The following is a 27,411-nucleotide window of genomic DNA, read 5'->3' as shown; positions in this document are numbered from 1 at the left end:
GTGATGAGAACGTCACAGAAGTGTCATAAAATGGGTGGATACATGGAGGGGGCTACCTGGGCAGCTGGAACCTTTAACCTAGTGTTGCGCGCAAACGGGCCATGACGTGTGACTGGGAGAACTGGGGGCTATGACTTCTGTGCTAGAAGAGGAGACTAAAGTCTGCGATGTCAGGACGACATGTACCTATAGCATATCTGGTATCTTGTGTTTGGAGTACATGTTGACAGAATCTAAAAGTTATCAGAGCAAAGGCTACTGGACACTAAGGCTGGTGTAGGCATATATTCTACATGTATTGCTTATGCTATGAATCTTCTATGAATATTAATACAGTAATTCACTTGCATGGAGACAGAAAGACTAGACTTTAATTGAAGATGTTTATGCGGTTCGTTAGCTTAGGAATGTGAAGACGGAGAGCTGAACTGATAACTAGAGGCATAACATATTCTTGGCAGACAGGCAGGCAGGCAGAGCCAGGCCGGGCACTGTGCTGCGCGGCAGGAAGTAAGCGAAGGGTCAGGGATGCAGGTGGGGGCTGCATCGCTCCTCGGAATGGTTTCAGGAGACTGGAGCTTGAATCTGGTGTCCGAGCCCTTTTTGAGGCCTGGAAACGGGGACAATTCAATGAATAAACGTGCATAATGTAAAACGTTGGCAACATAGGTCTAATACTCGTTGCTTTCACGGGGACTGGAAACTGGCATACTAAAGTTGGACACAACTAGAATTGTGTCTTTAATCGATCATAAGGGGATATATGCATATCGATCATGCACATATGACATAGGATGTGGAACACGTAGGCACACATGACAAGGCAAAATTCAATTTTCCTCAGTTCCACAGGGGTCGTCACTAAGTACCACTCTATTCAACGTATATGTGGCACCCCTGGCGGCAATAATAAGGGATTACGGCTCTCTTACGCCGACGACACACAAATCGTGGTGTCTATCACTAATAACATTAAAGAGACAGCCGAGAAATATAAGAAATGCATGCAACACATTTTTCAATGGATACAGGGCAACTGCTTGAAACTAAATGGAGATAAAAGTGAAGTCATGCTGATGGGGACAGACATGCAAGCCTGGTCTCAGAAATGGTGGCCGGATAGCTTGGGCCAACGTCCCTCCCCAGTCAACAAAGTCAGAAATCTGGGAGTCCTCCTGGATGACAAGCTCACATATGAGGCACAAACAAACAAGTTGGCCTCCTCCATCTGGTACATTCTTAAAACGATTAGAAAACTCTTACCTTTCATTCCACAAGATTCGCGCAAGACAGTGGTTACTGCACTGGTGCTGTCTAGGTTGGACTTTGGAAACGCGCTTTATGTGGGGATTCAGGCCAAGCAGCTAGCAACATTACAATGTCTACAAAATGCAGCAGCCAGGCTGCTGCTAGATATTCCAAAATTTGAACCAGTAGCGCTCAGATTAAGAGGTCTTCACTGGCTGCCAATTGGCAAAAGAGTTAAATTCAAATCCCTCTGTCTGGCATACAAAGCCCTCCATGGAACTGGCTGTCGGTTCCTGAAAAGTCATTTGAAATGGTAAGAGCCCTCCAGATCCTTGAGATCCAGCCATCAAAAAATGGTTCAGGTACCTAGATTTAATCAGGTTCGATGGGGTGGGTGAAGTTTCAGACTGCATGCAGCCAGGATTTGGAACTTGCTCCCAATGTCAATCAAAAACAGCCCCTCTTTGCTCTCTTTTAGAAAAGAGATAAAAACTTGGTTGTTCTATGCAAGTTTTTAACCTCAAATAGAAGCTATCTGGTTTACTATATCACATAGCGCCAAGACGCCCACGGGCAATAGCGCGCTTTATAAATCCCAAATCAAATCAAATCAAATCAAATTGTATGTTGTATTGAGTGAGTAGTACCACTGTAGTACTACTTTAGGTACTAGAAAATGCAGTTTGTGAATCAGATCCATTTCCCAGATAACATTCGAATTTTGCTGGCAAACACTTTCCACTTGAACAAATCTCCCATTTGATAAAGAAAAGCATCATTGTCTAATCTTACTAAATATCACTCATTTAATAGCCACCCTAAAAATGTAGTGAATGAATAGACCAACTTTCCATTAGAAGTACTTTAAACACCAGTAAAAATATAAAATAAATTATTCAATTGTGCACCATGGGCCTAAAGTACTATTCTGAGTCACAAACCACAGGTTTTCAATGTCCACACTAACTGGTTTGCAAACGAAATAGCAATTTGCAAAGTAACCTGTATATTAATCTGATGTAAATTGTCAGTTCGCAGGTGATCACAAAATCCTAAGGAATATTAATAACATAGGTTGCAATTTGCAACGCCATGTTAATACAGAAATGGAGGTCTGCAAGGGACAGTGGACCTCTATCACTGCATTTGCATTCCCAAAAGGGAAACATGTTAGTTCTCACGAGAAACAGCATATGTGCTAACGCTTGTGAGGTCTTTTGTTACTAAAAAAACAACTTAAAAAGGGCTTAGAGCCCATGCGTTACTTACCAATGGTTGGCTTCCGGTAAACATCGTTTACCACGATGTTTTCACAACGCAGTACCTTTAGCACGCATCCCTTACAACGCAAGTCGTTACCACGACTTGCGCTGGAGGGCGCTAAAGGATTAAAAATAGTTAATTTACTATCCCAACACCTTCCCTAGGGTCCACGGGGACTGGTGTTAGAATAGTAAATTAAACTATTCGAAATCCGCACCCCCAACGCAAGTCGTGGTAACGACTTGCGTTGTAAGGGATGCGTGGTAAAGGGATGCGTTGTGACGGTACGCGTTGTACCGTCATACATCCTTGGCTTCCTCATCACTCTCATTTCAGTGCTTCTCATTTGTCAGTTCGTGCTAGTTTCCATTTCTCTTTTCTGTGTTTGTCTCATCACTGGAGAATGGACCAAGTACTGATTAATGTCTTTTTTCATGTCTTTCTGTTGCATTTGCTCGGATACAAACCCGTTTTTGTTGTTGTTTTTTGCACCCACCTGATATTGTTATTTTTTTTTGTGAAGCACTCCATGAGAGTGCATGTGTTTTATCTGTCTCCCTTTTCTCTCCCTTTTAATTTTCTCCCATTGCTATCTCGCACAGTGGGCTCTGTGGACCCCCAACCTCCACGTTGCTGTGTGCCTCTGTCCAATCCCCACCCACACCACATGACTCTCTCAGTTCTCTGTCCCATTATCCCCACCCCCTGCTCACTGTATTCCTCTGTATTTTGTTCCCACCCTCTTGGTGCATAAACCCTTCCTCTGACCAGTTTTGCTCTAACGATTTTGTTCTAAGACATTGGTTTCACACAACTTTTTTTAATCCACTGATCCATTTCAGATCGGTAAATTGAAAAAACAAATAATAGGCATAATGACATGGTCGCTTTTGTAGACGTGCATGAGTTGTTGGTATTAGCAAAGTCTGTAAATGCTTAGGCCTAGACCTATTGACTTTGATAATGCTTGGCTTGTTTTGGTGTCAAATGGAACTTAAAATAAATCGTGCTTGTGCATGCTGAAAGACTGTTGTTTCTTTGGTTTTGAACTTTCCAAGATGAAACTGCTATTGCCTGCTATTATTGACACATGTCGGCAAATAAAGGTGAAATACTTGTCAAGGAAGAAAGCTCAGATACAACAGCTCTGTGAGCTCCAGTGCCTGCTGGCAAATTGGTACGGGGTTCCCCAAATTATGAATCCTATTCTTTGGCGACGCAACTTCAATGGACCACACAAGCACGCCTGGAGAGGGAACTTACTGATCATGAGTGGGATTTGACCCTTAATTCTACTGAGGTAATTAGTAGAAATCCATGTTTTCAATTCACACAATGTTAATATTTGACCCAGATCTTCCTCACCACACTATGGTTAGCTAAGATGTACCCAGGGTCTACTGATACCAGCCTTGGATGTCTGTCATCTGGAGCCGGTTTTACACATATGGCGTGGACGTGCCAGGTGTTTGAGAATTACTAGGCACAGTTAGTTTCAACTCTTGCCTAAGTATCGAGCAGAACTGTGCACCTAGACATATTGAGCTGCATTTGGGAACTACTGCCCCACTCACTGCCAAATAAGCGTACCAGCAGATTTTTCAATTTACACCTTATGCTGGCCAAATGTGCCTTATCAACATTCTAGAAGGCCGATCTCTTGCCGGATACATAGCAATGGTTGTTGACTACGCAAATCTGGTTTAGGACCGAGGTTGTAGTCCTAAAGGCATTAATGGAAGGCAAAGGGTTGAGTCTAGTATAGTGCACTTGGAATCAGTTCTGGCAAAAATAGAGGTTAAGAATGACGTCCCTCAACACCTAGATGGGATGCCCTGTATGGTCGTTGCAGGTGGAATAAGTTTCTCTCCATAACAAAGCACTTCAGATCTGATGGTGCAGTTGTACTACATGATACAATCTCAGGCCTCACCCTGCTGACTGAGATGTATCCTCCACCTCCCTCACATGGTCTGTCAGGTGAAGTGATTAATCTAGACCACCCACTTGATGTCCAAGTACTACACTCAGTCACAATTGAGCCACCTGCACCTTCTTTCACATGAACCAGAACCAGTTGAATGCTCACTTTGTTATTGTTTGCTGCCGCTCTGCAGTCCAACATGGCTAAAAGACAATGACTAAGCCAATAGCTCCTCAATAAATGAGACCTATTGATTTTGTCATTGCATGTTTTTTTTAAAGCAGCCTATGTCTATTAAAGAGTCAGGTGCTGTTTAAAAAAAACATGCTTACTGCTTGGGAACATATGTATGTCGTTTCAACGCATGCTATTACAACGCATGCCTTTACGACGCAAGTTTTACAACGCAAGTCGTTACAACGACTTGCGTTGGGGGCGCTGGATAGTGAATAGTTTAATTTACTATTCCAACTCCAGTCCCCGTGGATAGTAGGGAAGGTGTTGGATAGTAAATTTAAACTATTCCCTATCCTAGAGCGCCCTCCAGCGCAATTCGTTGTAAAAGTTGCGCTGTAATGGTTGCGTCGTAAAGGCACCTAGTTGTAAAAGTTGCGTTGTAAACGCTGTTCCCCCTTGGGAACACATCAGGGCAATACACTGGCCCACTGTTGGCTCCACCTGAGGCAATTGACACGTTTTTCAAAGCGAGGAAGAACAGTTATCACCCTGAGTCTGAGGTCAGAATACACCAATAATGTATTACCGCAATTATCTTTTTTGACTAGACTTGTGCTAAATAGATACCAAATTGTAACATAGTAACTCCCTGATACGTTGCCTCTCTGACTCCACACTCCTTAAGGGTATGCTGCATGCTGCAAAACATCTCTTCCAGGCCCAGAAGAAATATAATCACATCACCCCATCATGATGGACCTGCATTGGCTCCTCTTGCCAGCCTTCACCATCTTGAAAACCATATACATAATTTAAAAAGCTACCATGACTACAACTTATCTCGTAGACAAGCTCACCATCTCTGGTGGCTCTCAACACATCTGGAGCCAGGACTCCATCAGACTGTAGACTAAGAATTGTAAACAAGCATTTGCAATGTAATCTGTCTCGCCTTTGGGACCTTATATGTATTTAGCTATGCAGCACATTAGCCTGGGTGCTGAAACGTCTACTGTTCTTTAACCACTTCACTGCGGCGGCTATTCCGCCGCAGTGCTAACGAATTTTCGCGGCCGCATGCTCGTGACGGAGCCGCTCCGTCACGAGCCTCGGTTGAGCTGTGCTGGTGACGGAGCGGTTCCGTCACGGCCCGCCCCGCTCAATAGAACGCTCAGCGCAGGCGCGGAATTCGTGCCGCGCATGAGCGTTCTATCGAGCTGGGCGGGCCATGACGGAACCGCTCCGTCACCAGCACAGCTCAACCGACGCTGGTGACGGAGCGGTTCCGTCACCAGCACCGAAGGGGTTAACATGCATCCCCAATCACCTCCTACTCTTAGCGACAATTCTCCCAAGTAAGGTTCAACAGTCCGCCTTATTAATGCATACAGTCCTTCTCGAGCAAATGCTCGGTTTTCTAACAACAACAAAAACACCTAAACAATAATTAAAGGACGATGGTACGCAACCTCTGTGAAAAGTTATGTCTGAAGGTGGGAGCCCTCAACAGTGAGCCTACATGACTCGACTGATGGTGTCACTGTCTTGTTCAACAAACAACGGTGCCCACCTACGTATACCAACATCTGCGTCTCTAATATACACAAACCGTAAGTAGCAAGCCCAAGGGATACAGTCACGATTTATTTCCATAGGTCCAACTGGTCCTCGTGAAACCAACGGACAAATGTTTTATTTATAGCTTTCCCAGGTGGTTGTGCGTTTTTTGTCAAATGCATCGATTTACAAACCCTGCCTCCATTCCCACGGAACGAAAAGAGAATTTGGTAACAGTATAAACTTTTAGAAAAAGAAGATTCACACCCCTACCTGAATACATACAGTTACACAAGGATGTGTGTATTTAATAAAACAATAGTCCTGTAGCCTAGTGCCGTGGTCTGCGTTGCCTCCCTCACCTCTGAAACCGACTTCAAATCTTTTAAACGCCTACTTCACACTCAGATATATTATCTTTTTTTTAAACATCTTTTTATTGGTTTTGTACAGCAAACTCTACTGTTCTTATATCCTGTTATTGCATACATATTCTAATTATCCTGCAAACTCTGCCATCTGAAAATAGCATGTCTATTGTCTTTATTACGCATCGTATTTTCAATAGTACACTTGTAACATTATATTACAATTGGATCCTGCCAATCTCTATTTGCCGTTGTACATTACATCTCCTATGTCTTATTCCAGCGGTCCGTTCTTATCCACACACAGCCTGTTGTTGTTCCTTTACACATTATTATCACATAACCTTTAACATCTAAAAACTGAACTCCCCCCCAAACAGTCTGAACCATGTCCTCTCCACGTCATGTCCCCGCAATGCCACTATATCCTCCTTCTTCCTGGCCCGTGGCAAGCAAATCTAGTCCTCGCCTCAACCCCAGTCAGCTAGCTATACCCCTTCATTTAGTCATGCACTATCCCTTTGATTCGTTTGGACTGTATTCATAGAATCTTAGTGCCTTCTAATCAATGCACTCATATATATTATCAGGCCATTCCTTGTACCCCTTTTGAAATCCAAAAATTGCACAGCCAGACATTGGGACCCTCTGTTCTTTAAGGCTGTGCGTTTCAACCTGATGTGGGCCTTTTGCAAATCAATAAACCAGCCCTAGTGTGTAATGATAACGTCAAGCTAAAATGCTGGTCTGGTAACACTGCCTGCCGCTCCCTCGCCTTCTTTGCCCCCTGATATGACCCCTGTCTCGCAGGGTATAATTCAGCTCCTGTCTGAGACCACAAATCATTAATTAACTTTATAACTTGTCCAACTATCGACTTTCGAGCGCCTGCTGAAATAACACAGTATTGGCGAGGCTCACTTGCCCGAAACTGGGGATTGCCCCGACCCAGCCCCACGCACACGACAACCCAAACACAGGATGCACGGGGTAAATCAGAGTTCATATTTTTCATCGCCAGGCCACATCCCACGATCACTTCTCACAAGCCTCCGCCCATCTGCTGGGTGATCAACAAACACAAAAGCAGCGATTTCTGGCGTAAACGGTAAACGAGGTGGATAATCTCGTTGTGCAATACCCCCAGCGCTCTGTCCGTTGGTGAATTCTGCAGGAAGGGAAACTTTTCCACTACCTGCCTGCCTTACTTTAAATACCACGGAGCATATTATCAAGCGATAGGCAATTATCGCCGCTTTAGCAGTCGTTTTCGTCCGCTAAGCGGCGATAATTCTATCGCCCTATTAGCAATCTGTCGCTAACTGATGTTAGCTACAGCTTTTAGGCGATAGCGAGAGATTTGGGGCCCGCTTTGCATGTCAGCGATGTTTATCGCTAATGACATGCAAAGTGGGCATACCCAACCAGTTAACGACTGAAAGCAGTCGCTAACGTCGCTATCGCCTATTAGCAAGGCAGGCGTAGCGATGGGAATATTCGCGCTAAGCGCGAATATCTCCAATACTAACACCTGCCCAGACCAGTTCTTAGCCATGTTATCCAATGGGAGGTGGATAACATGGCTAAGAGCATTTCGTCGCTAATGCGTGAATATTGCTGTATTCTCAGCGATATTCACGCATTTCGCCGCTATCGTTGGATACTTTAGCACAATGGAGAAAAACGTTGCTAATAGCATGTTTTCTCCGCTTACATATCCAGCGATAGGCAGCGATAAAAAAAATGTCGCTAAGCCTATTTCGCGATAATTATCGCTACTTGCTGGTAATGTGCCCCCACATCTTCCCATTCCTCGGCTGTTCCTACAGCCAGTCTCCCCCTTAAAGCGGGCACACCTAGGACGCCTGCACCCAAGCCACAGGCCAGTCGGAAATGGTTTCACTAGTGCTTTGTGTGCTGCATGTCCCCACAGCGCTGCACCAAGATATGGCAAAGGCCGGGAAACACTGAACTGTGCTACAAATGCATCTATAATCTTTATACATTATTACATAACATATACGTATTGTTCCAATGTACTCTAAAAGTATTGTGTAACTGCTGTAAATGGGATTACTGTTTCATTTAATCATCTGATGACTATTTTTTTACTTTATATATGCATCATTTCTATTAAACAATCTATGTTCCGTGTAAATCGCTCTGTCGCTGAGCGAATGGTCTTGATAGTGCTATATAAAAAAAAAAAAACACTTATCCAGCAGCTAAGCTTGGAAAACAAATTAATAAAAATGCAGATGTCCAAGGGAGAGGTGTGTGGTTGCGCTAGAAAGAGATCAGTGCCAACTCAGGTTTTTTTCCATTCTACCCGTGATTCAAGGCGCTTTACCTAGAAGTTGTTTTCCTCCACTGTATCTTGCTCATGATTTTGCATATCTAAGAAACGCTTACGGATAGCGCTCTTTGTTTAGTTGTGCCAGAGGATGGGCAACACAGCATTGCAAACCAGCAGCAACAAGGCCTACAGACATATTACCACAGCAAACAACACAGATAGCAGGGTACTTTACCATGGTGAGATACTTCCACTTCCAGAGCGTATTGCGTATGTTTGCAGTATGGACAAATGCACACAGAAAGGGATAACACAAGGCACCAGGCCCATCAAGTAGGCTTTGGCCTATGTAGCAACTGGTCTGGACACAATAATAGGTCTCCAGACTTCCCCCTCCTGCAGGTTCGGACAATCAAATGACAGAACATAGCAAGGGCCCGCAGGTGCCCTCATTCCTTCCACACGCTTTAACAAAACACGTGTGGAAGGCAGATCTTGGGGATTACAACTTAAAAAATACTTGCAATGCTATAGGTCTCGCATTTAAATGCGAGACCTATGGCATTGCAAACAAACTGCCGCCATTGTCCCGCTGCTTCGAAAGTGAAAGCGGCATGGCTTGCTGAATGTAAGCGAAGCATGTTGTCATGCCTAATGTAGGAGAAGCTTAGTAAAGAAAAAAGTGCACGTACCGTGTTATAACCAAGTAAAGGGGCCAGTAGCCATGGGAGGATACAAATAACAACATGGCCGTACTAAGGAGGAACTAACAAGATTATTAAGGAATCAAACTCCAGCATTTACGAAGGACAAAGACACAAGCCAATGGAAAATATGGGCGGAGCTTTTCCTCATCCTCTACCTCTAACAGATTGCCAGAGGAGCGCTTGCGTGCAGGCTCAGGCTCGGCCTAAAAAAGAAAGACAGGGCAGCAGGACTGTTCTATCTATACGCCTGGACTCAGGAACAACATTCCCATGTCCATCAGGACAGCACCAGCACTGCTCCAATTTAGGAAAGAAATGAAGGAGCACCTTTTTATAGAGCACTACAATACAGTAACAATGCAATAACGAGCTACCTCTCCTACCAGTTGTTTGCTTTATGTTTGGCTTTGAAGCTGTTCAGTGTTCCTATGAATTTTTGCTTAAATTCGCACTTCACAAATACCACATTCATACATACATACATCCCTGTCCAAATCGTAGGAGTAGGAGGGCCTTGGCTTTTCATGCTCTCTCCTATTTGCAATTTGAAATAGCTCACAAAGATTATTTTACACTTCGTAAAAACTTTTCCTGTAAAAGGGTTTTCATACTTTATAAAAAAGGAATTTTGCACTAAGAAATAGTGTGTCAGTGAAGTGCAGGCTTTGAGAGCTTTGAGAGCCGCTCGCAGCAGTGGAACTTTTGGCGGTTGGTGTAGAAGGGAATATTGTGACCTGTTTGCCACCGGAGGTGTGTTGCTAAACTCACGGGGCTTGGACCAGCACGACGTCTGCGGGACTGCGAGGACGAGGGTTCAGAGTGCTAACACACCTGGTGCCTCTTCCCGCAGTCTGCCCGCCTACTCGCTCTATATAATTACGCCCCTTCCACGCAACGCGAGACGCGCCCGGGCAAAGCCCGGGCCAAGGGCGGGCCTGTTGTAGCCCGTTCGAGACCGGGAGAGACTGGACTGGGTCCCCCTCTAACTCCAGGCATACTGTGTTACGTTAATCATCGGTCGTATGATCTTGGAGGAAGTGTTGCCTGGTCGTACCTTGGATACAGAAATGCCTGCCCGAGAGAAAAGGAATAAGACTGCTGAGGGGTCCTTGTTATTGGGTACATTAGACAATTTTATTACGAGAACGAACTCAGTTATAGACCAGGGGATAATTCTGATGGAAAGGGGGGTGTCACAAGATCTGGCCATGGGCCATCTTGCCAATGCTCGTACACCCGAACCCAACAATAGAATAAACCCCACTGATATCGAGTGGCTCTTGCATAGTCCACCAAGCTCGCAGGGTTCCTTTTGCTCCCTGCCAGCCCCCAACTTTCAAATATCAGCCGACGTGCTAGTAGATATAGAAGCTGCTAAAGTGGTAGTAGAGATAGTAGAAGATAGTCCCCTTAGGGCAGTAAATACCAGGCAGTTACGTGGAAGAAAGGAAGGTGCCATACCAAAAAAGAAACAGCCAGTGCCTGTTGCTGCAGGTAATAAAAAATCTAAACCTATTAAGGGTCCTGATAATAACGCAACAACAACTGCTGCACAAATAGTGGCTGATCTCAACAAACAACTTCCCTGCGTGGAAGGCGCATGCCTCGAAGCCTTAAGTCAGGACGTGTTACCACGTATCAGCGTAGATAATAACTCCACTAACATACTGGGCAGAATAGGACTTGATAGACTTGAGGAGGATTCCCTTTTAAATAACCTACGGTCCCTCATAAAGTCCTTACTTGCACCCCTGGAAGCAAGACTTCTCGGAATAGAAAAACAGCTTACCAAGCTTGAGGTAGAGGTGAAGAGCTCTATTATTGTTGGGAAACCTAAAAATAACCCAATGAGTACACATAAAGCAACCGGGGCACCGGAGGCACAACCTACCAAACATCACAAGCAAATAATGGCGAAAGCCACCCCAAGTCTCCTAGATCCCCGGACAGTAAATAGTCCTACAGCCTCGCAACATACTCCCAGTATTGCGGGAATTGAACCTACGCCATCAGTATTAAAACCGAAAGCTGGTGTAAGGGAAGTCAATGATGAAATCCCCAGGCGGGCCCGACCGATAAATTTATCCCCACAATCGAGCCCGTATGTTATAGTTTTAACGGGCGTGCCCGAACTGAAAAACACCAGTCATGAGCCATTTATTTGTCTAAAAAATAAAGTAGCGCACTGGCTCAATCTAAATAGACCGTTACCCCCTCATATGAGATGCGAAATTATTACGGTGCATAGGATTCCCTGGGTGGGACACACACCAAAAACAATCTTGGTCAATTTTAGAGACCCCAGTGTGGTGGAGTATATATGTTCTTGGGACCAACATAATCATAACCACATTCGAGGGACTATGATAGAACTCAGACCATTATCGTTCATCTACCCACCGCCCATCAACCTGGATACTACGGGAGCATGGATGTTTGTGGGGCATGGACAGGGTAGGGCAGGCGGTCACAGACAGGGCACCCCAAACCCAGAGAACTATTTACCTCTGCAAAATAGGTTTAGTTCTTTAGAAATGGTTGATTGACTGAATAAACCTAAAAACAACACCCAGCCCATTAATCGAGTGGGGGGTAAGGAGCAACACCCTGTTCTCTCGAAGCCAGGTAATCTTAATAATATGGAGCGCCACTTTACTGGAACAAACTCACCTTTTTCTAATTTAGGAGCCAGACTAAGCAATAACTCATCAGGCGGAGAGAATGGTATGGGGGGCTCCGAGGATGGTGATATTGTGCCAAACCACTCCACTTCTCAGATCACATCGTACCCAGAGCGAGAAGGGGTCCGTAATCCACCCCTTTCTGCCACGGTCCAAGGGGCAGGAGAGAGGAGGATGCCCATAACATTCTTATCGTGGAACATTGTGGGACTGTTAGACAAGCTAAATGATCCTACCTTCATGACTTTTGTAAATGACTTTTCTGTGATTTGTTTTCAGGAGACCTGGGAGAGGGAGGCAGTGCACATAAATGGTTACTGCTCTTTTCATACCCCTGCCGAGCCATCAGTTAGGGGCAGAAATAAAGGGGGCTTGTGTTGCCTAATCTCAAATACCTCAAATGTAAGGCCTGGAAAATTCTTTGCTGCCTCAAAGTACTATCAGATGTTGGAGCTTTCAGTGGAGGGAAACGAGACCTTTAACATTGTAAATTTCTATAATAATACCCAAAGTGCGAATTATGCAGTGTTTTTGAGGGTCTCTTATACGTAATGCAGAGTTCAAATAGGGATAGTCCCTCAGGAAATCGTGTCCTATGGATGGGGGATTTCAATTGTTTATTGTGCCCAAATGGTCAAACTGGTTTATGTGGCCTAGTCAACATTAAAGGTGAACCATGTACCCACTTTATACACACACCATTAGGGAACCTTGTAAATAATTTGATGTGTGAAATGGACTTAGCTTTTGGTAACGAACTGTGTGTACCACAGGTCAATTTTAAACCAACATACAATGGTAGGGGCTGTAACTCGCTAATTGATTTCGTCATGGTTTCGAGCAGTATTGCACATAATCTGTTTGATTTTAAAACGGGCGAAATCGCAATTAGTGATCACTACCCAAACAGCTTTTCCCTAAAACCTATGAAGTGTAGAAATGATCATCTAGGAGTGGTAAACAATCTATATTCCCACAAGATGAACCTAACAAGAACAAATTGGCTACGCCTTAAAATGGAGCAAAATTAAGCCTGTCCCTTTCCTCCAGAAATTAGTAACAAATAATCTGGATGATTTTATGATTTGCCTCACGGATACAAGTAATCCGGATGCCGTTATGTCGGCTTTCACAAATATTTCCGAGGATACCAACCATCTCCTGGAGGGATCAGAAAGGAAAAGACAAAAAGACAATACTGAGGGTTGGTTCAACTCGGAATGTAGCAAAGCTCATGCAGCCTTAAAAACAGCGCTCAAAAGAGTACCAAAAAGCACTGCTGAGATAAAAATGGCTAGAAGTACATATTACGTAGCGATAAAGAAAAGAAAGAGGGACATAAAGCAGGAGGCATGGGACACTTTACATGAAGCTTGCCTCCAGAAAGACAACATACGCTTTTGGAAGGCGGTCAATGCCCCCTTCTTTGTGGATAGGAAAGTTGACTGTATTGAATTAGCAATAGAGGAAGCAACCTGGGTCAATCACTTCACCAGCTTATACGAGAAGGAAAGCTTCACCAGCTTATACGAGAAGGAACACTTACCGGGGGGCTTAGTTGCTGATACAATGGGAGAGGTAGAAATTAGCTCACGGGGCCGTTTTCCCTTGAACATCAACTTTGAACTATCTGAGGTTGAAGTGGCAATAGCAGAGAGCTCTTGGGGTAAAGCCCCGGGTCCTGATAGGCTACCTGTGGATATCTATAAAAGAAACGTTAAACTATGGGCCCCTCTCCTAACCAATGTTTTAAACGGCTCAAACAAAATAGGATTTTAAGAACTTGGCAGGAAGCAATAGTGATCCCCATTTTTAAAAAGTGGGATCACCAAGACCCAAAATGCTACAGGCCTATATCATTACTAGACTCTCTAATGAAAGTGGCTGGTAGGGTTATTTTAAATAGACTGCATGCGTGGGCAGCGGACACGGGAGCGCTTTCTAAATACCAATATGGTTTTAAAGAAGGGCTAGGCACAGTAGAGCAAGGATTAAATCTAGCCATCATTATTGGGAAATATGTGGTCGCAAAGGAGGATGAGTTATTCCTGACCTAAGCTCTGCCTTCGACTGTGTCAGCCATGAAATCCTATGGGAAACGCTTTCCAGCTTAGAAATTTATCCCTGTCTTATTAATTTTATTAAGGAATTGTATCGGGGGGCAGGCGCAAAGGTCCGTTTTGGTTTAAAGGGAGAGTGCACCTCCAAATTTCCAATCAAAAAAGGAGTCCGCCAGGGATGCATACTCGCACCTTTTTTATTTAATTTATATATTAATAGTGTAGCATCCCACCTGATAGAAAATCGGCAGGATCACCCACAAATCCAAGGTAGGTCAGCACCAATCCTGTTATACGCAGATGATGCGGTTATAATGGCATGCACGCAATTGGGCCTCCAGAGATCACTTAATTCTTTCTCCGGATATATGAGTGAGCGGGGCTTAAAAATTAACGTTGGAAAAACTTACAGCATGTCCTGTTCCAAAAACAGCAAGGTACATTGTAACATCTTTCTGGACGGTACCAAGATTGATTCAACTAAACATTTCTCCTACCTGGGCATAAACTTTGACAACAATGGAACATGGACCACAGCTGCATATGCAAGGAAATTGGCATTTTCCCGTGCTATTGGTGCTGTGCGTAACTTTGCCATTAAGCTCGGGGGAAGACCGGTAAAATCCTGATAGATATGTATAAGGCAAAGTGCGTGTCCACTGTAATTTATGGGGCAGGCATATGGGGCATTACGGATACTAGTAAGATTCAGGCCTGCGAAAATGCTTTCCTGCGATACCTATTGGCGGTCCCTAAATCGACCTCCACATATGTCTGCCACAAAGAGTTGGGCATTGCTTATGTGTCAGACATCATTAAAATGAGCCCAATCCTGTTGTGGCACAGGGTGTGGGTTTCCGAAGAGACAGGGCTGAACAGGGACATCATCCGGGATTGCACGAATCTCCAGGGGAGTACGAAAATAGAGTGGTTTAGGTATGTAAGACGCTTTCTAATAGCTATAGGTCACCAGGAATATTTTGACAACCCGTCTAGTACGTCAGCTGTTTCCAGGAAGAAATTGAAGGATATCTGTCTTACTTACCTAGAAGACACTGGGTGGCAGCTGGAGGGTAAGAAGCCCTCGGTAATGCAAAACCAACTGATGTTAGATGGTCCCGGCCTACAGCATTACCTAATACTAACTCTGAGCAGTTTCACCCGGATGCTCCTTACTCGTTTTAGGGGGGGGCATCTTCTTTAGACTTGTGACCTTCCCTGATGTGAACATTTGGTCAAAATCCCTGACTTTTTGTCCCTGTGATGATGTGTCCCAACAATCGATGCTACATTGCATCCTGTTCTGTAAATTCTATACCACAATCAGGAGAAGGTATATACTCATTTTATTTAAGAAGTGGGGATTGAGACAATGTAGGCCTGCCCTATTAAGACTACAAATGTTGGAGGATGAGTTCACTGTGTACAGTGTTTCAATGTTTTTAAAAAGTATGTTGAGATTCAGATTGTCAATAACTTAAATCTTAACTCAAATTTTGGAATTAGTGGTAATTCGGTTTTTCTGATTCCCTACTATAATGGGTTATAATAATTGGTGTATTAATGAAAGACATGAAATGTTTTAACTGTATTTTACATTGTGCTTTTATGGATTCTTGTAACTGAAACCGAATAAAGCTACTTTTGACTTTGACTTTGAGAGCACTGAATAACTTTGCACATGATGCTGGATTTAAGTAATGTAATTACTTGAAGCTGGCACAGTGCCTGATCACAAGATTCGCAAAGTACTCTCTAGTCCTAGGTTTTACTGCTACCTAACTCAAAGGTGCTCGTCTTCGCATCCTCTGAAGGATGAGCGACTGCATTTACCTGGTGAAATTAGAAGGAACAACGACGTTGCCCAACGACTCTACAGTAGGACTCATAGGGGTCTCTCCTTCTGGGTGCACACCGCATGACCAGGGGTTCAGTTTGGGACCCGGTGTGAAGATAGGGTGCTCATGGAAAGCTTGATGGTCCGAACAGTCTTTATCTGCTATCAAAGTTTCTCTTTTCAAGAACACCGTTCTCTAGGTCACAAGTCTGAATACCCTTAGTAGCCTTTGTGTGCTTTTGGATGTTAACCTCCAAGTGCTCATCTTTGTGCACGAGCTGTCTTTCATGCCGCATCTGTGAGCTTGTGTGTGTTACCCCTTGCCTGCCAGTGCCTATGTTCTACCACTCTGTGAGGCACTTGCCTCTTGGGGTTACTGTCTTCTGTGTGCTATCCTCTCTGTGCTCCATTCCAGTGCTACCATCTCCCTTTTATCATCCGGTTTTGGCCTAATAAGTATTTTATGTCTGTAATGGTCTCTGTGTTGCCTTGTGTGTGCCCCTCTCTGCCTGCTGCATCCACTACAAATTATTTTATGACGCTGCCTTCTGTGTGTGGCGCACTCTGTTTACAACCATCTATGTCTAATTCTAGTCTTCAATCCCTCATCCCTTCTGTGTCTGCAGGAAGCCAGCTGTGGCTTTGTGATTATCCTGATGGCGCTGTTCTGGTGCTTCGAGGCCTTGCCGCTGGCCGTCACGGCGCTGCTTCCCGTGTTGCTCTTTCCCATGATGGGCATCATGGATTCCACTTCGGTAAGGCCTGGTGCGGAGATCGCTCTCCGTGTTTATTGAATGAATGAATTAATGAATAAATGAATAAATGTTATTCTTAAATGGTTAACTAAAATCATTACACAAATGTAACAATAAAATGCATTGGCTTAAAACTATTTAATTCTTCTATAAAAATGAACTTGCACAATTTGCATTTGTCTATCCTAAATCCTACATGTCAGTCCGGGTGAATTAATGATTTGAGATGGAAATGTATTTTATCTAATTAAGCTCGTCCCAGGTTTCCAGCTTAACCCGAAGTCAGAAGGAGTTTTTTTTTTCCGAAATCAGGCTAAGACCATAACAATTGAAGCAAAATGAAAGTGCCTCCTTGCATGTGTGTTTGCCATTTTCTAAAAACAAAGGTTTCAACTAAGTCTGGGCGGTGAACTCCTCTCCGCTTGCAGAGTTTGTAGAAATTTCCGCACTCCACTTTACGTGGAGTTCACAAGTCTTCCTCCTTGCTTGCGTTCGTCAACGTCAAGTTGGCAAGCGCAAAAGTGAAAATCAACTTCCCGGTGAGAATCTCATCCCAGGTGGTCAGATTTCTCATTGCGAGTGGTCGCTTATGCTCGCGAACGCTTGCATTGAGAAACTGTCCTCGCGCATTGAGAAAGCTGCCGCTTGAGTAAAAATCTACCCGAGCAGCAGAAAGGAAGCAGTGCCCACTTGCACTGTGCCGTTTGCGATGATTTAACAGTGCAGACAAGCACCTGGCACTGAAAATCACGGCAAACAGCATTTATCCAATGCACTCCGCAGCTTGCGGACCTCCGCGTATCGCGGCTGAGTTATTTTGCACTTCGTTTAGCAAACTCTGCCCAGGCTTAGGTCCAAGAAAGATTTTCTGAGGAGGTTCCAATTCCATGCAGCAGCAGAGCAGATGAGTAAAGGATTCATGTTTATAATTGCAGAATCTGGATTTATGAGGAGACTTAATGTTATTACTCCAGTATGACCTATATACCTGGATGGGCAGAATCAGGAATCTTGCCTGCAGGATATTGTGCCTCATATCCTAGTTAATGATTCTTTGGGGTAGAGTTACATGCACAGTGCATCCTACAACATAAAAATGTGGTTTAAACTGGTTGTGTTCTCCAAAGATTTACTGTCCGATTTTCTTGATATATGGCCCGACGTCGCTTCAGAGTTTACTTTACTGCTGAGAAAGAAAGAGCAGAACTTTAAAGCACTTTGAAATCCAGGTCCAAATCGCGCATAGCCATATCTATATATGCGGTGTAGATGTTATCTTGTGCTTTAAAGATCTCTTGTAGGACCGTCTTCAGCGAGTCTACTTTGGCCTGAACTACCTCACAATATTATTTGTTAAATAGTGACTTGCATTCCATGTCTTGTCTTAACGGACCAAATTGTATCTGTAACTGGGTGCGTTGAGTGTACTCAGGTAACGGGAAGATAAGTCTGCATGCGATGCGCTGCATTTCTATTATCTTTAATAAGCTTTACTGAAGATAAAGAATAACAAAGGGGAGGCAAGAAAAAAGCATAACATAACAAAGACAGAATGCATGAGCAAATAGGCAATATCATAGGAGGAAGGGTGGGAAAAAAGGGAAACAGAACATAAAACTTAAAACTCAAGATCAAGTGTCAACACGTAATAATATCTAATAACAAATAATGATAAAAGGCAATAAAACCATTTAGGAAAATAACAGATGCTCTGCATTTTATCACGTGTGGACTCTATTTTAGCGGGGAAGGCATGGTACTCATGTGAAATTGTGGGTATCAGGTTTGCCTTTGATACCTTAATGATGGCCTAGACTGATGGACTGTATACATTTTCTTTTAGGCTACAAAGTGCAAAGGTGAGGTTACTGAGTTTCTACTTAATTGATGTTAAGTGGATCAACGGACTAGCCTTGTTTGCAAGCCAAACTCCCCAGGTAGTTGTAAATTGCATTTGATTTTTTCCAGAACTAATCTGAGCAAGGCTGTGATTCATTCATGAGTTATTCAAAATCAATCACTTTAGTTTTATTTATGCTGTCCACGATCTTATGGGACTCATTGTATAACGCTTCAGGCCTATTTTGGTTTGGTCAAAATTCACCAGCTCTTCAACATATTGTAAGTTTGGGATTTTATACTGACCGATCCTTGGCGGGAATGATTCTACTATGTTTATTGCATTGCTGTTGTCCGCTTCACTGTACCAGGGATTTCTTCTGGTAGGAGCAACTCTTCTAGGTTATGATGGTGCTGTACAACTGTTTCCTGTTACGCACCTATATATAGATGTTATTGTGATGACCCATCTTGATTTCTGCTCCATTTTACTATTCCCTTTGTCACGTAATTTGCCTCCATCTGCTGGAGTTGTGAATTTTTAAACCATTTGTGTGTGATCTTGCTCCATTTAAGTCTCTTGATGATCTTACAAACTTCTGTCCCTTCTGAGACACCGACCATTTTAAGATCCCTTCCTGTTTCAAATTAGGACTCTTGCTGATCAGCGGTAGATGGACACTTTCTGTCTATTCTGAAATGGCTAATCTTATACAGGCCTAACTCAGGTTTATTAAAGAGGAGGTGTAATCTACTGTGGCCCCTACTTTATGCGTGGCACAATATTTTCCTTCCAGATATTTGCTGGTCTGACTATACTTGATGCAGAGGAGTTTATGAGCCTGAAGGATATCTCTCACTTTCATGGGTGAGCCCTAGATTTATTGATATTAATGTCACCAGGAAATATAATCTCATGGCCTGCATAGCTACAAAGCAAGTCCTCTAAGGTTTTGCAAAATGTTCCTACTGTGCTTTTATAATCCTTATTGTGAAGGTTCAAGAATATGAAAAAAATAAGTGTTGGTTCTGCGTAAGAACCCAGATTATGTTGTTTCAAGTATTTCTTTGGTTGTTGAGTTTTGTTGCTCCACTATAACAGTAGCATTGATATCAGTTGGTACATAAAATGCTAATCCCCCAATGGCCTGTCACATCTCAGCTCATTTTGGATGAACCATATTCGATATGAAGTGATAATATTGATATAAGAATAAACAGCTTGACCAGTTACAACTTGTCATGAATCTTCTTCTTGAGAGTTTCATTAAAAAAATTATTTTCAATTCCACTTCGGTGGGCTTCACGCTGTGCTCTGGAGGACGTCACCTTACCAGATGACGCTACCATTGCTTAATTAATTACACTCACCGACCAGAGAGTGCTATTCCGGAAGCACGCGACAGCCTCTAAACTATAATTCACCATAGTGGTGAGTGTTTCAATCCCCTTGATTCTATGAGATCCTTCGGTTCTTACCTCCTGGCTTCTTCTCCCTTAATCTTCCATTCTCTGTGTTTTGTTATTGAACGGGAGGGGATGTGTTATGTAGAGCGGTTATGTAGAGCGCGTATCCACGAGAGCTCGAGGACGCCTCACGCCTCAAGGTCTCATGGTCAGTCTGGTATGGAATGTGGTGTTTTGAATGTGAGGGAGAAACGGTTAGGGGATGAACAGGAGGTAGCGTTGTTGCCGGCCAAGTGTTGGTCCGTTGCTTCTTGTGTCGCTTGGAATAAAGCTGTCACTTACCTACCACATCGTGTCCAGTGTTGTCTATCCACAACAATTTCCCATGCCCTAATCCAATTTAGCGTGTCACTTTGTCTGATTGTCTGGGCCCGGCCACATACCAGGAAGCCAATGTGAGTTGTGTACTGTATGTTCTTGGTTCTTTCCTTTTATATTCACTCCTATTAGGAATGACACGGGTTGTTAACTGATAAGGTAGAGGACAGCCAGCGCCAGTCTGCCTCTTCCATTGTATCAAGTGGCCTCACTGGTATGCATTTTCTCTCATTATTTGCTTTAAGATGTATTCACAATTGTGTGTTCCAATTTTGTGTCTCCTCCGAGGTGCTGCTAGTTCCCTTTAAGATACTTTTCCCCATTTGATGGACTTCATCGCTCCTTCTGGGAATAAGTAGAACCAGTGAACATCTCTCTGTCTCCTTATGTGTGACTTAAACGCCGAACTCAGCAAACCTTTGTTTTTCACTCAGCAAATCTTCGTTTTTCGCTCAATACCTGTTACCTTTGCTTCAGAAGACATGTTATAGTATTTGACTGAATCCCTGGTGTGTTTTACATTGTCACAAAGCGTACCCTTGGAATATCGTCAAATTTTAGGTGAGTCAATGATGGGACATATTGAAATAAACATAGTATATTGGATCTATTTAAAGTGTTTTGCCTTCTGTGTGAATAATATGTGGGGATATTAGTTCACGAGTTTTCTATTTGTAATGCCAACCAGTGCCTGCTGGACCGTCTTGATTGTGAGTGTATACATACCCTGTGTCAATTATTTAACTGTTAACAAAGGTATATTAATTTGGGGACTTTGTGTTTGGAGGCCTCCCGTTGCTTTTATTTCCATTATACTGGGGAGTGTGACTTTTGCGGGCTTGTGTTTCCTTTCAAAATACCTCCATGGGGACTTGGTAAGGGTTTATACATTGCAAGTCTGTTGGGCTATTTATCCCCTGGAGGCAGGGCGCAGGATTTGTAATTCATGTGGCTGGTGTGTTTTCCTTCTTGCAATCCAGTTTCTGTTAGCACTATACCTAATATGTTAATTTATGGAAATGGCATAGGGCGTTCTCCTTCCCTTTGTTGAAGATTGAGTAATGCTCCTTTCTCACTGGAGCTTGCTTACTATGTTTTCATCCATACAGTGCTTTTGTTATTTAAAGCCCAAATCTTTATTCTACTTTAACTTGTTTTTCTCCCTCTAGATAGTGTTTTGGGTCTTTGGGATTACTCATTTTGCATTGCCCCTTTTATATGTTGGGCGGTAAATTCAGTCATGCTTGAGGTACCCAGTGAGTCTTCTAAAACATGAGACAGATTTCAATCTGGAATCTTCAATCACATTAACTTGTTGTAATTCAAGTGTAGACGTTGAGCTGTTGGATAGATCACCCTCCTCTGTAGAACATTGATCTATCGGGCCATATCACGTTTTGTTGTACTTAACTATTTTAAGTCAGCAACCAATAGAGCTCACCAGTCAGGTAGTATTCTCGACTTCTTGTCCGTGGTGGCATTGTTGCCCTTGGCCGTAATTGGCTCGTCTGTGTTTGTGTTGCCTCCATCTATTCCAATACTCTATGTCGCTTAATGCGAGGCTGACAGAAGAGTTCTGACTGTTCTCTTCCCCTCTTGTGAGTACCAGCTGATCTTCTAAGCCAATGGAAGAAGATATTTCAATAATTAATACATTAGATACTTTTCAGTTCCCTCTTCACTATAATGAACCTGTGGTATTGCCTCAATTGTTCTTTGTTGAGGGGGAACTTGTTCTATACAGGTTGTCAGTTAATTTTCGGTGCCAATTTTATTGAGACGTGGGGCTGGATCCTGCAGCAAAACTAGTCAAGATAGTGCAGGGAGATGGGTAATAGCCGAATTGGCAGTCAATGGTAGACCCCTAACCATTAGTACAGTGTACGGTTCAAATTTAAATGATCCAGCAGTATTACATTTCCTGAATTTAGAGTTGGCATTATGGCCACATCCTATTTGTCTGTGTGGGGATTTAAATATTAATCTGTTTGCGGATTTTAATTTAGTGGGGGGACAAAGTTACTTAGGTAAGAAGCATAGGGTCTTTAGGGCGCTTCAAGCTCCGGTTCAAGAACATTGTTTGATTGACCTCTGGTTTCACCCCAATAAAAATCAAGATGGCTTTACATACTATTCTGCCCCTCATAATAAAATGGTCCGTTTGGATTATTTTTTTATCGGATCAGCTTGCGGAGGCTACGTCCATCTCAGCCCCCCCAAGAATTCTGTCCGACCATAATCCTCTAATTGTTGAATGTCCTCTTTTTCATGGACCTAGTGTCCCAAGAGTCTGAACATTTGAAAGAAAATTATTATTGGAACAACCCTATTTAGGACATATGAGGAATTGGTTAATTGAATTTTTAAATATTAATAGGGGGACTGCTTCTGGTGCTTCAGTTTGGGATACATTTAAGGCTGCATCCCAGGGGGAGACGAAGAGTTTTTCGGCCTTTCGACGGAGGACAATCCAAGAACAAACTAGAGGGCGTGTTGAGGAGCTGAGGCTGGCAGAGGTCCAGCTAACACACACAATTAAGGAGGGTTGTGACATAAGTCAAAGTCAGATATTGGTTGCTAAAACCAAGGCTAGTCTGCTGGAGTTCTTTGGTCAGGATTTGGCTGCCAAGTTCTTACAGTTTCATACAATGATGTTTGAATTTGGGGAAAAATCTGGGAGGGTCTTGGCCAAACGACACCAGCAGGAGAGTTTGGCCAATCGTATCATTAAGATTCAAGATCATCAAGGCCATGTTCACGACACACAGGAGGGGGTCATGGGTGTCTTTTTGCAGTTTTATCGCACACTGTACACAGAGGAAAATACAGGCTCAGAGTTAGAGGCCGAAGTTGGGGATTTTTTTCAGGACATTAATACTCTCCATGTCACGGCCCACCAGAACGAAGCTCTCTCTGCTCCCATAGAGTGGGAAGAGGTTGAGTTAGCAATTAATTCACTAGCTAATGGCAAAGGTGCAGGCCCAGATGCTATTCCTTTGGAATTCTATGGGGTGTTCCGCTCTGAGAATCGGCTGGATTTCCTCTCAGTTCTTAGAGCAGCACAGGAAGGTAACATACCAGACTCATGGCGCCAAACTGCGATAGTCCTCTTTAGGAAGAAAGATAAGCCAGAGCTGGACCCTTCCTCCTTTTGCCCTATAGCTCTTATAAATACAGACAGTAAAATGTATTCCAACATTTTGTCTACCAGACTAGCTTTGGTGATTACTCCATTGCTCTCACAACGCCAGCCGGGTAGGGACACGGCCGATCATGTTCGCCGGGTCATTGCACTTCTGGACTGGGCCCAGGTTACTGAGTTTCCCCTTGGAGCAATCCTGTTGGACGCCGAGAAGGCGTTTGACAGGGTCGCCTGGGGGTTTTTATGGGCAGTTTGCCGCTGGAAAGGTTTTAGCCCTAAGTTCATCCAGGCGGTTTAATGGCTTTACATTGCTCCAGCGGCCACCCTACGTGTTTCTGGTCTGGTTTCAACATCATTTAGTATCAGCAGGGGCACAATGCAGGGCTGTCTCTGCTCACCCTTGCTTTTTGCCCTGTACATTGACCCCTTTTTAAGTAAGATTGAAGGCTCTTTAAATATTCTGCCGGTCAGGGTCAATGCTACAGAGTACAAGACGTTGGCTTATGCTGACGACATTGTAGTTTTGACTAGGGATGTTGCCTCTGCCTTCCCTGCCCTAAAGAACTTAGCAGAACAGTATGGCAAGCTGTCTGGCTACAAGCTTAACGTCACCAAAACCCAGGTTATTCAAACTTTTGCTATGGGCCCCTCTCAAGCTCCAGTGGTTCAAGTCGCAACATATTTAGGAGTCAAAATTACTGCCCTAGTAGCCAATATCCCAGACTTGAATATTCTGCCGGTTATTGAATCAGTTAACTCTAAACTAGTAAGATTGGATAATATACATCTCTCTCTGTATGGTCGGTGTAACGTTCTTAAAATGCTGGTCCTACCGAAGTTTTTGTACCTATTTAGAACCATCCTACTGGAGTTCTCACAACTAAGCCTGGCCAGGACAGAAAGGACCTGTAATAGATTTCTTTGGGGCTATCATCGCCCTCGTAGGGCAGTAAGTGGATGTGCCTCTCGAGAGATCGGGGAGGCTGGTCAGTCCCGAATCTTTTGCTCTATTATTGGTCCGCACTGCTACAACATTTGGGCCTGCCATTGCTTGGGGACAGGGCGGTGGTACCTTTGTTCTGTAGACCCACTATTTATGAAATAGGGCTTAGAGAGGACGCTAAGGGGATCTTAATGCGGATTCTTGTACCAAGTTATTATAAGAAGACTAAGTTCAAGGTTATTGGGGCCATGTTCTCAGTCTGGCGCAAGATTCGCCATAAATGGCCGATTCCCAATATTAATTTTTATACATCTTTCACCGCCGCTCGACTTCTGCTGGCCATTTTTCAAGGTCAGACCACCTTTAGGTGGCTGTCGTTAGGGTTGGGAGCTCTTGGGGATTTAGGTTTGGATGGGCAAATGGCCTCTATTGCATATTTAAAGGATAAGTTCCATCTTAATACGCGTGATTTTTAAAAATACTTACAGATCCGAAGTTTTGTTGATAAAATGAAGGGTCAAGCTATCATTCTGTTTGATAAGATTACGTTGTTTGAACTGATTCAGAGGAGGTCACGAATGGGTGTAGTCTATCAGCATCTACTATCTGGCCTCCCGGATAAACTTTCCTTTCAGAATGCCAAGTGGGAGGCTAAGCTGGGTAAGACAGGGGTCGATATCAGTTAGACACTTGAGTTGGCCAGTAGTGTGTTAGTATCTGGAAGCCTACGCTCCCAAAGTTTTATGGCTTTGTTTGATCTTTATTATTCACCGGTCAAAATTTCAAAATGGAGGGGTTGTAGTGGTCATTGCTGTCCGAGATGTGGCCTTTTAGCAGCCAATGACGTAACTATGTTCTTTGTCTGCCCAAAATTGGGGGGTTTTCTATCTGGTGTAGAGCGATTTATAAACTCCACGCTCAGTGTTACGGTTAATCTCTCACCAGAGATGGTGATATTCGGGTGTGAAAGTAATGGCCCACCTGAGAGATCGAGGCATGTTTCTGCTTTTCTATTCATTACTATGTCTCCAGTCCGGCTCTGTATTACCTCAGAATGGATTATCCCGGATGCTCCTATCTTTCTTAATTGGAGATCGAGGATCATTGCCCTTTATAATTTAGAGTCAGCATTCTTCCAGAGGTGGGGCAGAAGGAGGCGGGAGATGGCCAGAAGATCTGGGCCCCATTGGTGGAGTGGCTTAGGTAATAATAAGGAATTATATTTGTGGGTTTTCTAAATATTCACTCCCTGCTCTAGGTTGGTGTGTCATATGGTTTGTCCTTCTGACGTAAGCTTGTATATATTATTCTTCTGTTTTGGTATAATGTTTTGCCACGATTTATTATGACTTTGTATTTTGATTATATTTTGACAAGCTAAATAAAAAAAATGGAAAAAAATGATCTGAAGTGTGCTCCACAAAATTACTGTGGGTCCTTTTTCTGAAGTAGTAGTAAATAGTGTTCAGTAGGGACTTGCATCTGTCCTTATGCAACTGTGCCCTTATTAGTGTTGGTGGTTATCCTGTTTTCCGCTGGTGCAATGGGCTTGAGTTTAGGATGGGCAACATGTTACTTTCTCTGTTGATATGATTTTCATGTTTCTTTGACCTGTCTTTTCTAGTCCATCTTTCCGTTTTCTTAGCGTTTGCGGTTTTCCGTCGCATGTTCAAAAACTTGATGTGCAATTTTCCAACTTAGCGCTTGATGGTCCATGCTTTTCAGTAGTCTTTTTTTATTTTAATATGCAGGTTTTTACCATCGTACAAATTTCCTGTACGGCTTAACTCACATTGGTTCTTTTCTTAGTCTGGCCTTAAACGTTATGGGTTTCTGTCGCACTTTGTCCTGTAGGCAATTACTGTCACAAAATTGTAGGACGTTTTGGGTATTGGATAATCTCTACATGCTTTCTGTTTAGGCTGCCTAATTCCTAGATGGATTTTGCTGGTTTATCTATTATAAAGAGCTCCTCCAATGCTCCACCAGGACTAGCCTGATGTCAGTCCTTGAGTTGTTGTTTTATTATTTTAGCATCAGGCGGGGTTATCCTGTTTGATACTAAGTACAGGTGATTGCTGATATGTATAGCCTCTGCACTATCTGCCGATAACATTGTTTGAAAATCTAGTACACTAAGCTGGCTCTACTTTTTTTAACCCCCAACAGAAGTTGGGGGGTGGGGTGAAATTACGTGTGGCAACAAAAAGAGTTTGAATATAAAAAGACATAAAAGAATTTGACTTACCTCCTCCTCCAATTTAAAAGTAATTGCTGCCACCTAAGGCTGCCAGACGAGCCGAACAGTCTTACTGCGGTGCTTAATAGATTTGATAGACTTTTGGAGCTTCCTGGACAAACATTTGTGACTGGAGAGTAGATCCCAGCCCTGCAAGGGAGCCAGGCCCGATGCTCCATCACCTGCTTGTATTCCTCGTGGTACTTCTTGCACTGCACTCCTCTCCTGTGACTCCCCTTAGAAGCGAACAGGAGAGTGATTCTGTGAGCACCTGTCTTGCCCTAGGATCAGCCGAGGATTCCCCAACCCTAATGCTCTGGGTAAGGGCCGTCAGGTAGACCAATGGCGCCCACCTAGAGTGCCTTACCTGTCTGTCATTTTCATGGACTGTCCTTGAATTAACTCTTATGTCAATTGTCCATGATGGAGATTTCAACGGGCAGTATTTTTCCATATTTTAGCCTTTCTGCGAAAAGACCAATGTTACAGTTTAAATGCCTGGACTGCAGTGGAAGGTCTTCTGTGCTGTGATTGCGAGGGAGGGGTAGACACAAAAACAAGTCTTCTCGCCATGGTGCTGGCTCTCTGAA

General features: G+C 43.5%; 1 protein-coding gene across 2 annotated transcripts in view; it reads left to right on the top strand.

Moving 5' to 3' along the window:
* The window catches only part of LOC144822502 (solute carrier family 13 member 2-like), a 375,313-nt gene that overhangs the window by 104,312 nt on the left and 243,590 nt on the right, over positions 1-27,411 (top strand). The window contains exon 2 of one of the 2 annotated variants that reach the window (XM_078680117.1): positions 16,745-16,873. In XM_078680117.1, the coding sequence (XP_078536243.1) occupies positions 16,745-16,873 (129 nt within the window). Of the gene's footprint in view, positions 1-16,744; positions 16,902-27,411 lie in introns of both variants that reach the window. The other variant, XM_078680118.1, reaches the window with a different exon arrangement.

Source organism: Lissotriton helveticus, chromosome 3_1 (assembly GCF_964261635.1).
Source record: "Lissotriton helveticus chromosome 3_1, aLisHel1.1, whole genome shotgun sequence".
In the NCBI taxonomy this organism is placed as follows: domain Eukaryota; kingdom Metazoa; phylum Chordata; class Amphibia; order Caudata; family Salamandridae; genus Lissotriton; species Lissotriton helveticus.
This window is presented reverse-complemented; position numbering and strand designations above follow the sequence as displayed.